The following is an 18,484-nucleotide window of genomic DNA, read 5'->3' as shown; positions in this document are numbered from 1 at the left end:
AAATTAATTTTTAAGTCTGCTTTTTGAATTTCATTGTCATGGGGAACCAGAGCCTAAATTTGCAGAACTGGCCACATGCTAGACACTAGACCATCACAAGACAAACCCATGTACACTCCCAGACTTTGTTCTTTAAGGCCAGTTTAGGATCAGTAGTTAATTTAATTTACCTGTCTGCTAGATCTGGAGGAAAATGATAATACCCAAAAAAATATTGAGTCAACGTCTGAGATGGATGTAATTGACTGTCCATGAACAACAACTTCGTAGTTCCAGGAACAGCATAAAGCCATCTCATTTTCTTCTGAAGTTCTAATCACTAGATCATACTTATTTACTAAAAGTAAATAATGAGAAGTCAATCAAAATGACACCTTTTACTAGCTAACTAAAAAGACTACAATATGTACGCTTTTATGGCAACTCAGGCAAGTTGCCACAACAACCTAGTACTTAAAAGTAAATAGAAACAGATTGTTATCTTGAATAAATAAACTGAAGTTGCTAAATTATATAAACTGAAATTTATTTAGTTTGTTTGTTGTGGTATACAAGGTCTAAGAAAGTAACATATTAGTTGGTGGATTGTTCTCACGGTCTTTGGGTAATATTGTAATGACCAATGAATATGCTTATAACAACTCTTTCCTCAAGGTCCCCATTTGCACAATTAAAGTACAGTGGAACCTTGGTTTGTGAGTAACGGTTTACGAGTGTTTTGCAAGAAAAGCTAAAATTTTTAATAAATTTTGACTTGATAAACAACAATATTTATTTATATAGCACATTTTCATACAAAAAGTAGCTCAAAGTGCTTTACATAATGAAGAATAGAAAAATAAAAGACACAGTAAGAAAATAAAATAAGTCAACATTAGAATAAGAGTAAGGTCCAATGGCCAGGGTTGACAGAAAAAACAAAAAAAAAAAACTCCAGAAGGCTGGAGAAAAAAATAAAATCTGTAGGGATTCCAGACCATTAGAGTACCCAGTCCCCTCTGGGCATTCTACCTAACATAAATGAAGCAGTCCTCTTTGGATTTAGGGTTCTCACGGAAGGACTTGATGATGATGGTCACGTAGACTTCTGGCTTTTAATCCATCCATCATTGTTGGAGCATTATGATGCTTTGAGTAAGAAACCGGAGAAAGAAACAGAAGAGAGAGTAGGGGTCAGTACGGATTTTAGAGCCACCATGAATAGTTATTATGATGAATTGAACATACAGAGTATCAGGATTAAGTTAAAGTGAAATTATAAAAAAACGAGCAACGTCTTGCAATACGAGTAGTATGTATGCGCGTTGTCTGCTGAGCGTCATGTAATCACAACTAAGCTGATGGTTCTTCTCCCTCTCTCGCTGCGGGATTGTGGGCAATCATCTCCTATTCCTTGTCTGAATTGGCATGCCTCACTCATATAGTCAACATCCGTACAAGCATATATTGTTTACTACAGCATTGTGACTGTGTGTGTGTGTGTGTGTGTGTGTGTGTGTGTGTGTGTGTGTGCTGTGACATGCGAGTCACAGTCTTGCACCACCAGCTTTATTCAGCTTGAAACAGCAACAGCGTGGTTATTTATTGTAGCGGGATCTGCCACTCTGCTATACACAGACACAGCAGTCAGGCAGGGTCGTGGCCAAGCAGTACTGTGCCCTGTGCATTTATAATGTTCCTTGTTCTTTGTATCACCCATCGACAGCAGGCACTTATAGCTGTCCGCGATCTTTTTAGATTCGCTTTTACGGCGAGCTGCTACAGCACTGGGAGACTGCGATTGCTTTGGGACGCTCTTTCGCGTGTCGTTCCATTGGGTGGAATCCCACAAGAGTTTAGAAACTCACTGACACCAGCCATGATTCTTTTCAAAGGTAAAGTGCAGGTTAATTAGTTTTATGTATTTTTACTTTATATTTTGTATTAATCATTTTTATATGAATTGTTTTGCGTTGTGGAATGAATCATCTGAGTTTCCATTATTTCTTATGGGGAAATTCACTTTGATATACGAGTGCTTTGGATTGCGAGCACGTTTCCGGAATGAACTATGCTTGCAAACCGAGGTTTCACTTTATATTTAGAATCAGATTAACTAAATTTTATGTCTGTAGCTTTTTTGAGATTTGTTCTACTCTAAATACATAACACAACTGTGTACAGAGGGACTTAATTACAAGAATCCTTGTATAATATGTACGGTTGTTTCATATTGTTCTTTGCACCCTTAGAGAAAATAAGAAATGAATAGGCCATATTGTGTTTAACTCAAAAACTAAGCAATTCTGTTATTTTTATCCTCACTTGTATTGGAAACTACATTCCAAAAGTTATTCTAAATTGTCTCTATGTTTATGAGTGTGAGAGTGTGTGTAAGTAGCCCCTACAGTGTTCTAGTGTTCGGTTCAGAGATGGTTCCTGTGCTCTTACCAGCAAGACTAGTTTAGGCTGCAGTCATCAAGATTAACTTTGAGATTCTTTTGTTATGCAATGGAACTATCCTGCTCAAAATTATTATTCTTTCTTTCATTGCATGGACCTGCTTACCCAATTAAGTGTTGCAGGACATAGACTAAGCAGAGCAGACATTACGCACAATGAAATGCCAGGCCATTACATGTATTGCTTATTGATGTATCCAGAATTACACTGGTCTAGTTTAGATTTGCCAATCGACCAACCTACATCTTTATGGATCCATAGATTCTGGACAGTCAGTTTCTGAATCTATGAACACAGAGTTAATATGCCAAAATCACATAGAAGGCATCTCTTGTGAGAACAGAAACAGTGCTGATGTAGTGTGAGACATTAATGTAGCATTAATGTGAACAAAATTCACAAAATAAGACACCTATGTAAATTGTATACATGCTGCCTTGTTAATAGGTTGTTAACCAGCTAGTTTAGTCTGGTCGGTGCAGGTTACCAGTTTTAATGCAAATCGAATATAATTTTCTCCTTCTGCACATTTTTTCAGATAGTTAGTACAATCATTATCTTGGATGGCACAAATTAACTTGCAGCTTTCATTATTATCTGCTTTGTTGTTAAAAAAATCTTTTGAACACTGCATAGAACCATTTCTTCATAATCAATGAAAATTCCTTTTGATTTACCTCAAATATTTCTATAAATAATTAATTTGATTTTAAAAGAAATGAAGGTTGTATCTACTGTATGTTTTTAGTAGATGTCAGCAATTTCATTCCTACACAGTTCTTTTAGCTTAAAATGGGAGGCCATCTAAAGCATAAGTTAAGAAGGCAACTGTTTTTTTTTTTTAATTCGTGTTAATTTTGAATGACAATGCGGCATCTATAGGGATGGTACTGGAGAAAAGAGTAGAGCCTTTATATATATTGGAAGAATGAGCAATTTAATGTCAGATTTCTTTTGACCCCCTCATCTACCAAACAGAAATAAACCTAAGAATGGAACAAGGAACGTGAAATAGGATTTCATTTATACTGGATGGCAGGTAAGGCACCCAGTTCCACTTAATGAGGAAGGAGTTGCTGTATTTTTTTTAAACCTTTTCAGAGACAGTGGAAACAAAAAATGTCATCCTCGTGACGAATGAGTTGAGCTTGACCTGCCCTCTTGACCTCTGACAATCAATCTTGCTAGTACTTTCATGAAGAATTATAGCTGTGCCATTCACGTTTGACTTTGTATATTTACAATTCCTACATATTAAAATACAGGGGTCATGAAGATGAATGGGCAAGTGAACAGTACAGATGTCATTTGATTTCTTCACCTAAGTCTTTATGAAAGAAGTCATGTTTAAAAAGTGTGCCAATGTATAAGAGAAGAATATTTTTACAGCTTTTTTAATGATGGTTTTTACTGGGAAAACCATTGGAACATAGGCAGCTTATTTTTAAATGGGTGTAAGGAAGGCTAATATAATAGTACAGTATTACTTTAGAACAGGGAATATCAGGGTGCTTGTGTTAGATACTTACTGCTGGGTTACAAGACATTAAAAAACTATTTATTTTTGACTTACAAAGAAATAATACTTTAAAAAAGAAGTAACCTATAGTGCATCTATTGGTCACTTACTGCTATGTAATGACAATTTAACCAAGGCTTTATATTATATTGTAACATGATAGTAACAGATGCACTATAGTGTGGCAACACCTTAAAGCTGTTTTTTTTTTAAATGTAACCATTATAATAACTGTTAAACTAGAGCAAAATGTTTTTTTCCTTAATATAAAATATTTGGTTGACATCTGTAAGCCACAAAAAATAAATGACAATTTATCAGTGAATTTCTGTAATCAAGTGTGCACTCATAAACACATATTAATGTATGAGGGCAGCACCAATGTATTTGTCTGTGGGGAAAGCAGATAAATTATTTTAGTTTTGATAGAAACGCTCCACACAAAGCAATATATTCTCATTTGTTTAGCATGTTTTGTTGCTGTCAATTAACCCTAACTGTGTGCTAATGCACAACATTTAACTCTTGAGTGGTTCTTTTGTATTCTTTTTCCCCTCATAGTGAAAGCCATACACAATTAATTTGGAGAAAAATGTCGAATATGTTTTCTTGTTATAGAATGGAAGAACATTGGTCAAAGAAATATTGTGTATGTGAAAAAGCTTGTAGCCTTGTTAGTTGAGAAAGTAAGGTCAGTAGACTTGACAGTCTTAACGAGATGACAGAATTTATGAAGCACCCCAGTTAAAAAATGTAGTTACCTGCAGTGCAGTCATATAATAAGCCCACTTGGGGCCCATAGTTATTCCCCTTGAATTTGTTTTCCTTTCTTCATCCTCTTTTGTTGTTTGTCTTTTACTTTGGCCTTGGTATCGATGCTGGAGGAAACACTCACATCATCTTTGATCTTCCTCTGGTTTGGATAATTTTCTGACAGAATTTTCTTCTTATTTTTTAATACTATTCCATATCTTCTTTTGGTCCACTCATATGAAAAATGAGCTGCTAGTCCTGTCAGAGCCTGTTAGATGGCTGGGCCTAGTATTTCAAGTTAAGATTGGACTCTTGGCTTTATAGTGAGGATTATATATAATTCATGGTGTGGTATAACAGAGGTGTCAAAGTGTCAGATGGCAGGAGAAATGTAAAGCACAGCATTTACAGAGTAACTGGATCATTCTTTTTAATTATTTCTCCATTATGAATTCAAAGGCTTATTCTCCATGAACCTGATATGAATTTTACAAGCAGCAATCGAAATGCACATCATTAACGTAAACATCTGTAGAAAAAACAGTTTTCCTTTTATATATATATATATATATATATATATATATATATATATATATATATATATATACATACAGTTCCTATAAAAAGTATTCACCGCCATGGTAGTTTTCACATTTTATTATACAACATTGAATCACAGTGGATTTAATTAGGTTTTTTTGACTCTGATCAACAGAAACAGACTCTTTAATATCAAAGTGAAAATAGATTGCTGCAAAGTGGTCTTAATTAATTATAAATATAAAACACAAAATAATTGATCATATAAGCTTTCACCTACTTCAAGTAAGTATTTAGTAGATTTACCTTTGGCAGCTATAACAGCCTTCTCTTGCTAAAAAACTAATCTTTTGCCAAGGAGCAGGTTTCTTGCAGACTGCATAGGGTTTGCCTACAGGATTTCCCTGTATTTTACTGCATCCATTTTACCCTCTACTCTCATAAACCTTCCAAGCCATGCTGCAGTGAATTATCGCCATAGCAAGAGGCTGCCACCACCATGCTTCATTATGGGGATGGTGTGTTTTTGATAATGTGCAGTGTTTGCTTTACCCCAGACATTGGATTTAGTTTGATGTATAAGAGAACAGTCCATCTACAGTGTCTGCCGAATAAGATAATGGAGCTTTTCATAGCTGTCAAGGCTACAGGTCTGATTTTACCTGTCACCAACATTATCAATGTGTTAGCTACTTATCTCTGTCTCCATAAGTCCTTTCTTCCAGCAAGTCAACTTTATTGTATGTTCTTTCCAGAAGGAAGTTTTCTTTTCACAATCCCCATTTTGACTGCATCTAAACAACTAGCAAAATGTAGCTTCTACACTACAGTTGTTGGGAAACTTCAAAAATTACACACCCTCCATAAAGTATAATGGCCACCATAAAATGCTAATTTCTCTTACACTCTGTCTTTCAATGTCTACCTTGTCCATTTCTTCATTTAGCGCTGTCATTTTTATTAAGATATTGCAATACACCACATTCTGTGTCCAAGTTTTTGGATTAAAAGAAACAAATCTGCCAGGTGTCAAAGTTATTGATAGGGGAAAAAGATTCCAGATAGTTTTTAGGGTGTTTTTGGTTTACTGTTTTCAACTGTTTGAGGTTTGCATTTTGGTTTTGGCAATGAATCTGACTGCTGTCCAATTAACAGCCCACTGCCAGTTTACTTTTGATGATACTTTTGATTAATGATCCTGAACAACTTTCACAGTCATGTAGTTAAAATTACCTTTTTAAGACAAACGGTTTTATCATCTTCTTTTTTACATTGATGATGCTGACTCCCAGAAAAAGACCAGAGTTGGTGTTTAAGGACCAGTACCTTGAATGTCTTCAATATCTTCAATTTATCTGATTTTAAGTGTTATACTCAACCTTTAGCAGGATCAGATTCATTCCCAATTCTTTTTCAGAGATTACATGATTACAGAAGTAATACTATATATACATTGCATTGTCACTGGAGCAGAGCAGAAATCACAAAAGGCTTCTACGGTGTGTAGATATTTAGAAATAAAGTGCCAAATTGCATCATGAAGCCTAGAAAGTACAGAAGACAAAATTTCATTCAACTTTATAAATGTGTTAAAATTGTCTCAATTAAAAATTAATAGTAAAGATCATTCAGTATGTAGTTATTAGGTTATTTTCAGTCTGTGTCATTCTCAATGAGTGTTTAAATGTATGTACAGTACTACATAATTTAAAAAAAATTTCAGCAGGCGACTTTTTTTAAATTACATTTTTATTAGTGCTGGGCAGCAATTTAATCCCGATTAATCACGATTAATCAAAGACAATCACGGCAATCACATTGTTATGTACAAAATTCAATAATGAACTCAAAAATAGTGCATTGCGTGTATTTGGTTTGCAAACACTTTAACCAAATAAGGTGCTTTTTAACAGCAGCATTCCCTTTACACAGTAGCAGTTAAAATTTTTCTTGTAAACCTCAACTTAAACATTAATGTAATCAAATCCAATATAAAACAAAGTTATTTGCCGCTGCCAGGGCATTAACCTTTTATCTAGTTTGTTATAGAAAAACAAGTTACCCTCAGAGTCCAGAGCCACGATCACAACATTATAACAGGCACCTTCCGAGCAACAGCAAATTAACATTTCTAAATCTGTTTTCTTTTTTATCTGAACAGATACCAGCAGAAACATTTTCTTTTATCAGGGAGCAGCATAAAAAATCTATGTTCAGTATCAACTCTTTGAGGGATAATATTTTTTCCAAAAAACTCAGTTTTCTGAAAAGCGCACAAAGCAATGGTTTCACACATACTGTAAATCAACATACTACGACTGTTCCTGCCTGTTGTGCCTGCTGTCGGCAATTTGTGGCAGCAGCCAGCACTCACATTCCTACTCAACAGCCAGCACCACGATCAGCTGGGTACCGATCAACTCTTGCCGGCACCTTACTTTCGTTTTTGATCTACATCTCCAGATCACTTGCATCAAAATCAGAGTCCGATTCAGCAATAATACGATAAAAGTCATCTACGAATTATTTTGCTCTGAACATTCACTTTGGTATCTCTCCACATGCCATTTTAGAAGCGGTTTGCTCTTCGCTACTCATGCACGCACAGGGAATCAAGGTCAAATCAACAAAGCTAACTTTCCTTCTAGCAAAAGCGTATCAAGAAGTGCTGTAACAAGAAGATCACTAATTTCTATCGATCGCTAGCTAGACTGAGGCTTTCAAAATAATGATAATAATAACAAAAACCTGCATTAACGAGCGATAAAATAATTGTTGCCGTTAATTAATTAATGTGTTAATGCGATAATAATACGTTAACTTGCCCAACCCTAATTTTTATGTATGTTGGTATGTTAGAAGGAAGAAAAAAAAAATACTGGCATTGGCCAGGTTCCGATTTACACCTGGCATATTGGAGCTGTGAGTCATCAATTAGCCATCAATTCACACAACCATGCCACTCTTCAATAATATTAGCTATTATTGGCTTTATCTGACTGTTTTTGGTTAACGTTTGGTGTGTTTTGGTGTGTTTGAATACTATTCAAAAAGCAACCACCATGGTTACCATGTCTGTCTGTTAATCTGTCTGTTTTCCATATAATCCAACCTGGCTCCCAGGGGACTGATTTTGTTGATATTTGGAACACTTCAAGGAAATTTGTTGGGAAAGTCAGTTTTCATAAGTATAACCCATACAGAGCAAGCTGCACAAATTTTTTTCATTTCAGAATCTCCATTAAAAAGCATCAATAGCCTTTTTAGATAGTAAATGTCAGGAAATTCATTTCTCCTGCTGTTTTAGGTAAGTTAACCATAAAAGTAAAAACTGTTCTAGAAATGAATTTAAGGTATTATGCTAACTTTTCTCTATAAGCATAGTGTAAACAGGTATGTATTCAGTATTTACATAACACTAAAATCAATCTTATGGCTGCATTATCTGCACCTTATAATGAGTATTTCTTTTACATTATAATCTACCAGTTAAAGCTCCAGATCTTCTTTCCATTATGATCTGAAGCCACCAACACTTTTGCCTTGACATTTCAACAGAGATTTTAACTGTATATCAGATACTCCTTTCAAAAATGTTATATTTAAGAAATTTGAAGTACAGTTAGTCACAGACCCTTCACAATCAAACACTAACAATAGGACAATGCCATTTTTACGTCATTTGAATTGGAATCTGTTGTCTATTAAAAATGATTCAGCTACTACATGCCTATTTTGGCTATGCTTTATCTACGTTTAACTATTATATAATAAGGAAAAATTGATAACTCAATTCTTTGATGTAACAACTGAAAATGTTAAAATGTTCCAATTTTCATGTCAGTTAACCATACGCCCAAACACACTTAAATGATATGCTACGTGTACATTTTCTAGCTTGTTTATTCTGTTTTTAAATGATGAGGATCTATTTGTTTCAGCAATACTTTAAGTTCCAGTGCTCCCATAAAGCTCCAATGTCATAAGTTCAGTTCCTGACTATGTAGTTTGCATATTTTTCCACTGTTCGGTATGTGGTTTTTCAGGGTATTGTAGTTTCCTCCTGTTTCTTAAATATAAGCATCTTAGGTTATTTAATGTTATTTGAAGGAGTTTTTGTGTTTGTGTGTTTCATGCAGTAATTAGTGCCCTTAACGGAAACGTAATGGAAAAGAAGGAATGTTAATTAAAATTAATATTTCAGTTACAACAGTGTGTAATGATCCACTCACTTGAAATGGCCTAGGTGGTTTGAGATCAGCAAATCAGGACAGAATCTTTACCAGTCTGTCCAGAAGGGGAGTACACAAAGGCAGCCTTAGATTCATCAAGACTGGCTGGCTTAAGCCGGCACCCAAGCCAAATGCGCTTCTAAATAAAAGTTCAAAAATGTTTTTTAATGTCCTAATTACATAAAAAATGTCCAACTGGTGATGGGATGGCTGCAAACCCTTGACTGGGAAACACTAAGGACAAACAAGGAATCTTTGTGTATAAAATATTTATTACATAAATGTGAAATGTAACAAAAAAAAGCTCAAAGAGCAGAAAGGCGAAAAAGAAGTTGCTTAAAAAGGGTAATTAGGAAACCCAATTCATAATCTGAATACCATGGTCAAAAAACAGAGCAAAAAGGCCAAAATTTACTAATCCAATAATAACAATAAGCAGAAATACAAGATAACCTAGCACATACAGTGCACCAAGGAGGCACTTCTTTTTTATTGGTGGCTGGCAAGCCACTGTAAAGGCGCATCTTCAAGTATGAAGAGGAGTCAGGATAGTGAACCCAATACCTACCATTTATAGATATGCATAATCTACACAGTTAAATTACCACCCCACCTTTCTAAATGAAATTGCATTATACAACACGTTTCTTATCCGTTCATATTCCAAAGAACTTACATCTCTGAAAGCTATTCTAACATCTGTCCACATAGTTTTATATCTACTTTGGCCTTTCCACAGAGTCATTGCAATTCCTATGAGTCTTTATAGGACTGGAAGCAGTCCCTCAACAGATATTGACAGGGGGCTGCACCTCTTGGGGAACCACCAGCAAAACATAAGAGACATGACAGAACAATTTTAAGCACATAGAAACTACATGACAAACAAAACTGACATAAAGTGCATAATTAGACAATTAATAAAACTAAACAACAATTTTAACATAAACAGTGATAATTAAATAATCAAAAAGGATCAAAACAAAAAAGAAATTTAAGTATATACCAGAGAGGAAACACATAATGCAGTGGGGTAAAATGTAAAAGTTTAAAACAGTCTTCTGCTGTATATATACATGTGAAAAACACCTACTGTAGTGCACAAAAAGAATTAATATTTAATAGTTAACAGCTTCCTAAATCTAACACAAAGTAAATGTTAAATCTATTAGAATATATACATAATACTAGCTAGTTTAGAATCATCAGACTTAATTAATATTAAAAACCCTTTTGTATGGTAAGAAGCAAATGTGAAAAGTTTGGTTGTTTGGAAAAGCTGAATTTAATTTTTTGTATAGAATGGGCTCTACTAAGAGCACCTCTGAACATACTGTATTGAACATATTCAAACTTTCTTGATTACCAGACTTAATTTAACCTTTTTTTCTCACTTTAGAGGTTGGATCAGTTTCCCATTCTGGTATAAAAAAAGCCCTTTCCTTTCTCTTGACTTTGTAGGATTGTTCATTATTACTTTGTCTGACTAATGGTGAAGACATCATACCCACTCTTAGCACCATAAAACTTTGTTTATTTATGTATCCTTTTTTAGCCTTTGAGCATCTTTATATATAATACACTACCGTGACTGTTTGTTTTTCTGTCCAGGATTTTAAATTACCAGTAGCTTGCAAACCATTTGAACTATTGACCTGAAATTTGGTACACATATACTACATGATGCCTTCTATATGCTTTTGGGTGATGATTGACCTCGAAAGTTATTCCTCCTATTCTTCGCATACGGCGCCATTCTCATCCCTACCACATTTGCCGTCACCCTACCTCTTCATATCTTAAATCATTCTTAAGGCAGATTGAAGACTTAAGTGCCAGCTTAAGTGAAATATTAAAAAAATGTACTAAGTAATTACAACACAACCACTGACTTAATCAGTTTTAATGTGAAAAGATGCCGACAAAAGTAGTGAAGAAACGGGCCATTAGGGTGGAGAATACAAGAGCTACTCAGGAAGCAACAAGCGCTTTAACCTCTGAGCAAACAAATGCTAAATGTACAGAGCAAGAGTATGAAAACTATGAATGCTCAAGTCAAGTGTATTCGCTGCACATTATTGTGCAGTGCTCCATTACTGGTATAAGTATAATCTCACAATCGAGTTTTTGCTATTGCTTTATAGAACCTTTAGCTATAATTACACCCCTAACTCAGAACATCTATTTCCATTACTGTTCAGCCAGTACGATTTAAGAATAATCTCTGACATCATAAAACATGAAATGTATGTACTAAAGGCACACTGTTCTATATCCCTTAGTAACTGTTTTCAATTATGATCATCTTAATTACCTCTGGGATAATTACTTAAAGGTAGGCTTAAAAAATGCCAAACAGAGACAGATTGTAGGAGCGTTTATTCTCATATTCAGTAAATATTTAGCAACTGTATGAACATAAGCCAACAGAAAAAGAATCAGATGAAGATGTATTCAAGTTCAGACTAAGACTAAAGTAAAAATGATTTATTTAAAATTAAAATTGAAAGAGAGAACAGATTTCATAACCACAAAAGTAAGTAGAACAAAATGTAAGCTGACAAATAATTTGAGTTATTTCTTGGTTCCTGTTAAAATGATCATGGCCAATGTCATGCAATGCTTATGTAATAATTGAGTAATTCTGTTGTGCCATGTAGTGGCAAACAAGTAGGATGTGTAGAGACAAAAACAGTGGAAAATTTACTCAAAGGAATAGCAAAGAGGTTGTCTGGGTGTGTAGCATGACACAGATTGAATACTTAAGAATGTTCCTTGTTTTCATGCAGCATAAAGCTGGGTAATGGGCCATAGCACTCTGATCCACATTAACAAGAGGACATAAATTTCATCTTTTCTTTTCACAAGCTGAACATTCCTAGTTAATCCTTCAGAAGTCAGAAAGACTACAGCTTTTAATTTGTCATGTATATACCCGGCCATTTTGATAAACAGTATGTTGTGAAGATGAGTTAATGCTCAGTTGTATATGTTTTTTTCTGTTTTAAAATGAATAGCAACCGCTTTCCTGGAAAAGTGAGAAAATACTTTTGAAGAGAGTAGTTTCAATATTCACTTATATTCAATAGAAAAGTAGTGAAAATGTCAACAGAGGTCTTTGCGTAATCCAACAGACATCCATTGCTATGAATTAACAAAATGGAGGTCTGTTAATTTAAATATCTCATAGAAATAACACTAACATTAATAAAGTAAGCTATCAATGTAAATGTGCACTCCTGTAGATTTCTGAGCTTTTTATATAATATGTATTAAAGAAAAAATAGTTCAGGTTTCTTTTATATCTTTTATCAGTTTTTGGTTTCAGGTGGTATGGTTTGCACCAGAGAGACATTTATTTTGATTGTGCCTCTGGCTTTGTAACAGCTCGTTTTAAATTTATATCTTTATTGCTCTTTTTTTCCTCAGCAAATGCTTTAATAGCAAGTTTCTCTGCCTTTACTCTAGACAAGGTGCCTCCAGGTGGGAGGGATGGGTGCGGAATAGCCCTAGGCATTCCCTGGGGCCAGAGACTGACACAGGATATTTGTAGGCTATAAAGAAAGATATGATCCTACTAAGTTACATACATTATGTGACCAGGTGGACTTCTTTGCATCTCATTAAAAAATACCATAACTAAAATGAATTAGTTAAGCTTGTATTCTCTTTAAATTAACTACTATTTACATTAAATAACATTAAATGATGATGCATTAAGCCATAAGTGAAAGCAGGATACAAACGGTACAGGCAGTATACTTACAAGAAATAGTAAAAATGTAAGAAAAATAGGAAGTTAGAGTAAGTAAGAGTTTAGAATGATGGTTGCTTATCTCACATAGGACATATTTTAATATACTCTAAATTTTATTGTATGATTAATTATGCAAAATTACTGTATATCAGATATATCATGCACCAGAGTAGTACTCAGTAGATGTGATGAGGCTTTCATCTTGTTTAATTGATTATGGGCTATCTGTCCTCTTGAAACTTCTTCATAAGTACTAATTGACCTTTAAACAGTTTATAATACTTGTTTTCATAAACTTAGACTCAACGCTCTTGTGTACACTTTTTCCTCTGCAATGCATGCTATTCAATTCATATATTTGAAGTAATTTTTAAGCACAATATCAATTATTCATGTTATCTGACAAAGACCACCTTCTGCATTCAAAAATTTTGACAAAGCTAGCAGTACTTCAAATACATATACAACATATATTGTAGTCACAGAGGGAGCAACAGTAAAATTCACCCAATAGTTTTTAAAGAAAAATGAAAGTGTGGAAGTGTGAATTAAGAAGCAGAGCAAAAAATTGACTGTGATGCCTGTGAATATAATTCTTTGCATTGTGAATACTGAGTTAGTTCAATGACTGAGAAACTGTGCAAGAATTAAAGCAGAGTTAAAGAACTATAAGAGCAGAAGGTAATATATATGTGGATCACAAAGCTGAAATTAATAGCTAATGGATATTATTTTTGGTGTCTAAACACTTAGCCACACCCGCTATTTATTGAAGCAGTTATCATTGACTTCATTCCTTTGAAGTCTACAGCATGTTTTCTCATAAAGCATAACATTTCTATGTACATAATATCTCACAGAGTCCTCTTTCATAACTTCCCATACAATACTCCACACAAATCGCTTAGTTGTTATGTTTATAATTTTACCAATATGTTTGATAAAGCCAGGAGGGCTTTATTTATTCACCTGTGTGTGGAATTTACTGCAGAGCTAAGCCTAGGCATGTTTGCTGTTTGTAATTTGCTGACATGTTATTCATAAAAAACTGCTAGAAGATTTCCAAATAAACTGTGGAAGAACATATCAACTGTTAGTAGGGAAATACTGTAAAAGGAAAAATGCTGTGTAACAGAAATACACAACGTTATAGTAGATGATAATGTTGTATTGTTTCCAAATAACCAAATGCCATAGACGCCTTTTGTGATGATTATTTACTATTTATTATTTAAGTGATGGAATTGTGTCTATTCCAGGGTTTGTTCCAGCTTTGTCTTAGATGCTGCTGTGGAAGGCTCAACTTCAATAACCCTGAATTAGGTTGAGCAGGTTCAGTAATGGATGGATAGATAGTTATGATTTTTATTTTTATTGTCTATATTTTCATTTTGTTCTTAGTTTCTTTCCAATAGATCACTTTGTGTAATCTGAATTACATTTATATGTTTGACCAACCCTATATAATGTCAATACTCTTTAATAATATCATCAAATAGTTACTGGGTTTACCCATTAAAGTTTCAAAATTTTATTTCTGTCATCTTTTAAACATAAATTTACAACCTCTTGTTCATTTTTTGTTTCAACTGTAATTGATTCAAAATATGTACATAGTAAAAGTCCCCCTTTCAAAGTAAAGAGTTATAATTAGCTAATGCATTTCAAATCATTTTATGGTCATAGCAATACATAAATATTGAAGGGTACACAAAAAGAAGAAAATTGACTGTGGATTGTATTATGAATGAATATGTACCAAAACCCGTATGTGGAACATGAGTACAGAATGTTTCAGGTATAGAAACAAATACTAAAATCCTATTGAATGCAGTTTCAAAGGAGAAAACTTCAGACATAGCATTTAAACAGGACACAAACACATATGCAGATATAAAAAGCTATGGAAGACAAACCTGGTTCAAATTTATACATAAATGGTGATGGACGAGTCACTCTGAAATTCTGCAATAAATAAATATAGTCTCTGCAGACAATTAGCATAATACTCCAATAAAAACATTGAGAATTAATCATTAAAGGTGTCTTTTTTATGTCCAGCATTTTGCAATCAAACAAATAAACAAGTTGCATTTTACATTCATTTTATTACTGTAGTGCAAAAAGGACAAAGAAAGTTCCTACTATAATAATATCCTTTTACAGGAAGATCTATCATTATTATCCTGACAGTGCCTCTTAATCGAAATTAAGTCTCTATTCATTCTTTACACTCCAACCTTATTTAGTTTCTGGTTACCTGAATGTGACATCTTTGATTAGAAATGTTAGTTGCAGTTCTTTTAGCATTTTAGCAAAGTTGCCATACCAAGATGGTGTAGGAAGCACTCTGTGACACTATCTATAATCCATTATTAAATAAGCTCAAAAAGTGTCTCATTAAAGTAATTGATTTCTATTATTTTGAGAAATATATGCACTTGAAGTGTAAAATCTTTACAAGTCTGAAAGTGCGAGGATCTGCAATTAACAGTCTGCTTACTTCTTGAAAGACTTTGAAATCTGAAGATTAGGAAAAAAATATTAAACACATTAAAAAAACTATTAAATGTGGGCTTATTTGGCTTGTCCAATTAGGAATTGCTTGAAATGATTATATTGACATACTGTATATAGACAAGTATTACGTGTTGTTTGCATCAGAGCTTGGAACACTAAATGTCATTTAAAATTGTTTTAAAATAAGTAAACTCTATGCACTGACTACTCCTTTCTTGTTTATAACAATGGAATCTATGATTATAAGTACACCACACAGTTAAAGTAATTGTAATTTACCCAGGTACCATGCTGCCATACCAGATACAAAATGTTAACACATCAAATACCCTAAAGATTTCCAGAAAATTCCTGGGTCAGTGTATTTTCATTTAAGCTCCATGTTTGAGCTTACTTTTCCCCATTATATGGTTTATTCCATTGTAGTAGCATTTGGCACAAGTCAGGAGTCAGCTATGGATGGGGCACCAATCCATTATATATTGCTTATAAAAAGTGTTCACAGCCTCGAAAATTTTATTTTATTAAAAATATGAAACAAAGAACTTTAAAAAACATAATTTTGTGTAGGTTAGGTTGTGATATTGACCCAACGCAAATCTGGACCTTCCAGATAATTCTGCAATTAACTGAAACCCTTTGACTTCTAACAGTAGTGTATCTGGTTAAAAACCACATGGCCATAAGAATATTAAAAACTTTTCAAATAAGAAGTTTGAATTCAGTCCATCAAGTCCCATTATTTCCTTCTTTTTTAAGTTGGCAAAGTATAACTCAGTTGTTTGTTCCAGATTTTTAACAGCTTTTGTGAGAGGATGTGCTTTCAGAATTCAGTCCTAAATGTTCTTCCTCCTGAGCATAAGTTTTATAGTTTAACAGAAAGAATTTTGCTGCATGAGCTTTACTGATGCCTTTTAAAATTTTGAAAACGTGGATTAGGTTACCACATTGTCTTTTATACTCAAGAATAAGGTTTAATTCCCAAAGCCTCTTGGATGATGACGTATTTCTAGAGCTCCTATGTTTTTTTTCAGTTGTGATAATAAAAATAATTATTCCAGATATTGTCTACTAGCTTCTGTATATGATTAGTACACTAGATGTGTATTCAATTATTTTTATTCGAAGAACTTATAAAAGCCACACAGACAGTGACCAAACCAGGAATTCAGAAAGAAGAACTGTGAATTGTGCTGTGCAGAAAGTTTTTTTTTTTTTACTGTTTGTCTCCCTTAAGTAATGTTATACAGTAGGTGATTTAACTCTTACTCATGGAAAATTGCAAACAAAATGTACTCTTTCGATCAGCTTCACATTCACTTACTGTCTGCTGGTTACTATTTGTAATCACCCCAAAGTATGAAGGAAATAAAAAAATAACTTATTGTACATAGCAGCCATACTGTACATAACACTCTAATTTAGGGAATTTTTATAGTAACACAAGAAACCAAGTATCATAATGGCTTTTCTGATTTCAGGCTGGCAAATTTGTAGTTTCAAGGCCTGATTGTATCTCAAGCAAGTAAACATTTGTTTTGAATTTTGGTGGGTTTCGATATTTCATGGAGCACAACACTTGTGGCAAAGATTTCTATGAATGAAAAATAAGAAATGTATTATTAATGCAATCATAAGAAATATAAAAATAATAATGTTATTATAATTAATACAACAATAATAATAATAAATATTATTGTTGTTATTATTGATTCTATTGTTGATGTTAGTTGTTATTGCGATTAAAATAGTAGTGAAGGAGTTTTTGGAGTTGGGTTCATTGAAATTATATAAGTTAAATAGTCTTAGCTTTCAACCACACATTTGTTCTGTATAATTATGGATATGGAAGAGTATTTACTGTATTTTACCTTTCTTTCTTTCTTTCTTTCTTTCTTTCTTTCTTTCTTTCTTGAGATGTGCTGTTGTTTATTTCATTTATTTCATAAAACAGATGTCTTCACTCTGCTGTAATTATTATTATTTATTTATTTTTTTGGGTGGAATAGCTACCTCATCCCTGAATTCACAGCTCCAGCACCTGCAGCAGCTACAACAACTACAGCAGCAGCAGCAGCAGCAGCAGCAACAGCAACAACAGCAACAGCAACAACAGCAGCAGCAGCAGCAGCAACAACAGCAGCAACAACAGCAGCAGCAGCTGATACCGAACCAACAGGCGCCTCAGGCACAGCAGCAGCAGAACCAAAGCCAACAGTCCACTCATGTTCAGTGTCAACAGCCTCAGCCTACACAACAGACCCAATCAACAGTAGCCACAGCATCAGCAGCAGCATCCCCTCCACAGAAACCAAACCAGTCCCCAGGTCATGGATTGCCTTCTACTATCCCATCAGGAACCCCTTTACAGGTACAGTACCAAATTTTAAGTAATGCAGAGAAATGCATAGAAACATTTGATAGGGTGTCTGTCTTTTTTTTTTTGCTTTAACAATGAAATTCTGTCACCTTCTGTTTCACAGATGAAAATTTATGACTTGCAATTTTATGGTATATTATGGTCTACAAAGCTTAAATATTGATAAATGCTAATAATGATACTTGATTAGAACATTAATTGTAAAAAAACAGTAAATATTAAATAAACAGACTGTAAACACAAATTTGAAAAGACACAAAAACAAAAGAGCAAGAGTCAAAACCAGAACACTGAAATCAAGACTTTCATATTGGGAATGTCCTCTGTCCAGTGCTATTCTT

At 33.9% G+C, this 18,484-nt stretch overlaps 1 protein-coding gene across 2 annotated transcripts in view; it reads left to right on the top strand.

The window, feature by feature from the left end:
* The window catches only part of pou6f2 (POU class 6 homeobox 2), a 459,367-nt gene that overhangs the window by 227,572 nt on the left and 213,311 nt on the right, over positions 1-18,484 (top strand). For both annotated transcript variants that reach the window (XM_039754180.1, XM_039754179.1), the window contains exon 4: positions 17,773-18,134. In XM_039754180.1, the coding sequence (XP_039610114.1) occupies positions 17,773-18,134 (362 nt within the window). The remainder of the gene's footprint in view (positions 1-17,772; positions 18,135-18,484) is intronic.

This window comes from Polypterus senegalus, chromosome 5 (assembly GCF_016835505.1).
Source record: "Polypterus senegalus isolate Bchr_013 chromosome 5, ASM1683550v1, whole genome shotgun sequence".
In the NCBI taxonomy this organism is placed as follows: domain Eukaryota; kingdom Metazoa; phylum Chordata; class Cladistia; order Polypteriformes; family Polypteridae; genus Polypterus; species Polypterus senegalus.
This window is presented reverse-complemented; position numbering and strand designations above follow the sequence as displayed.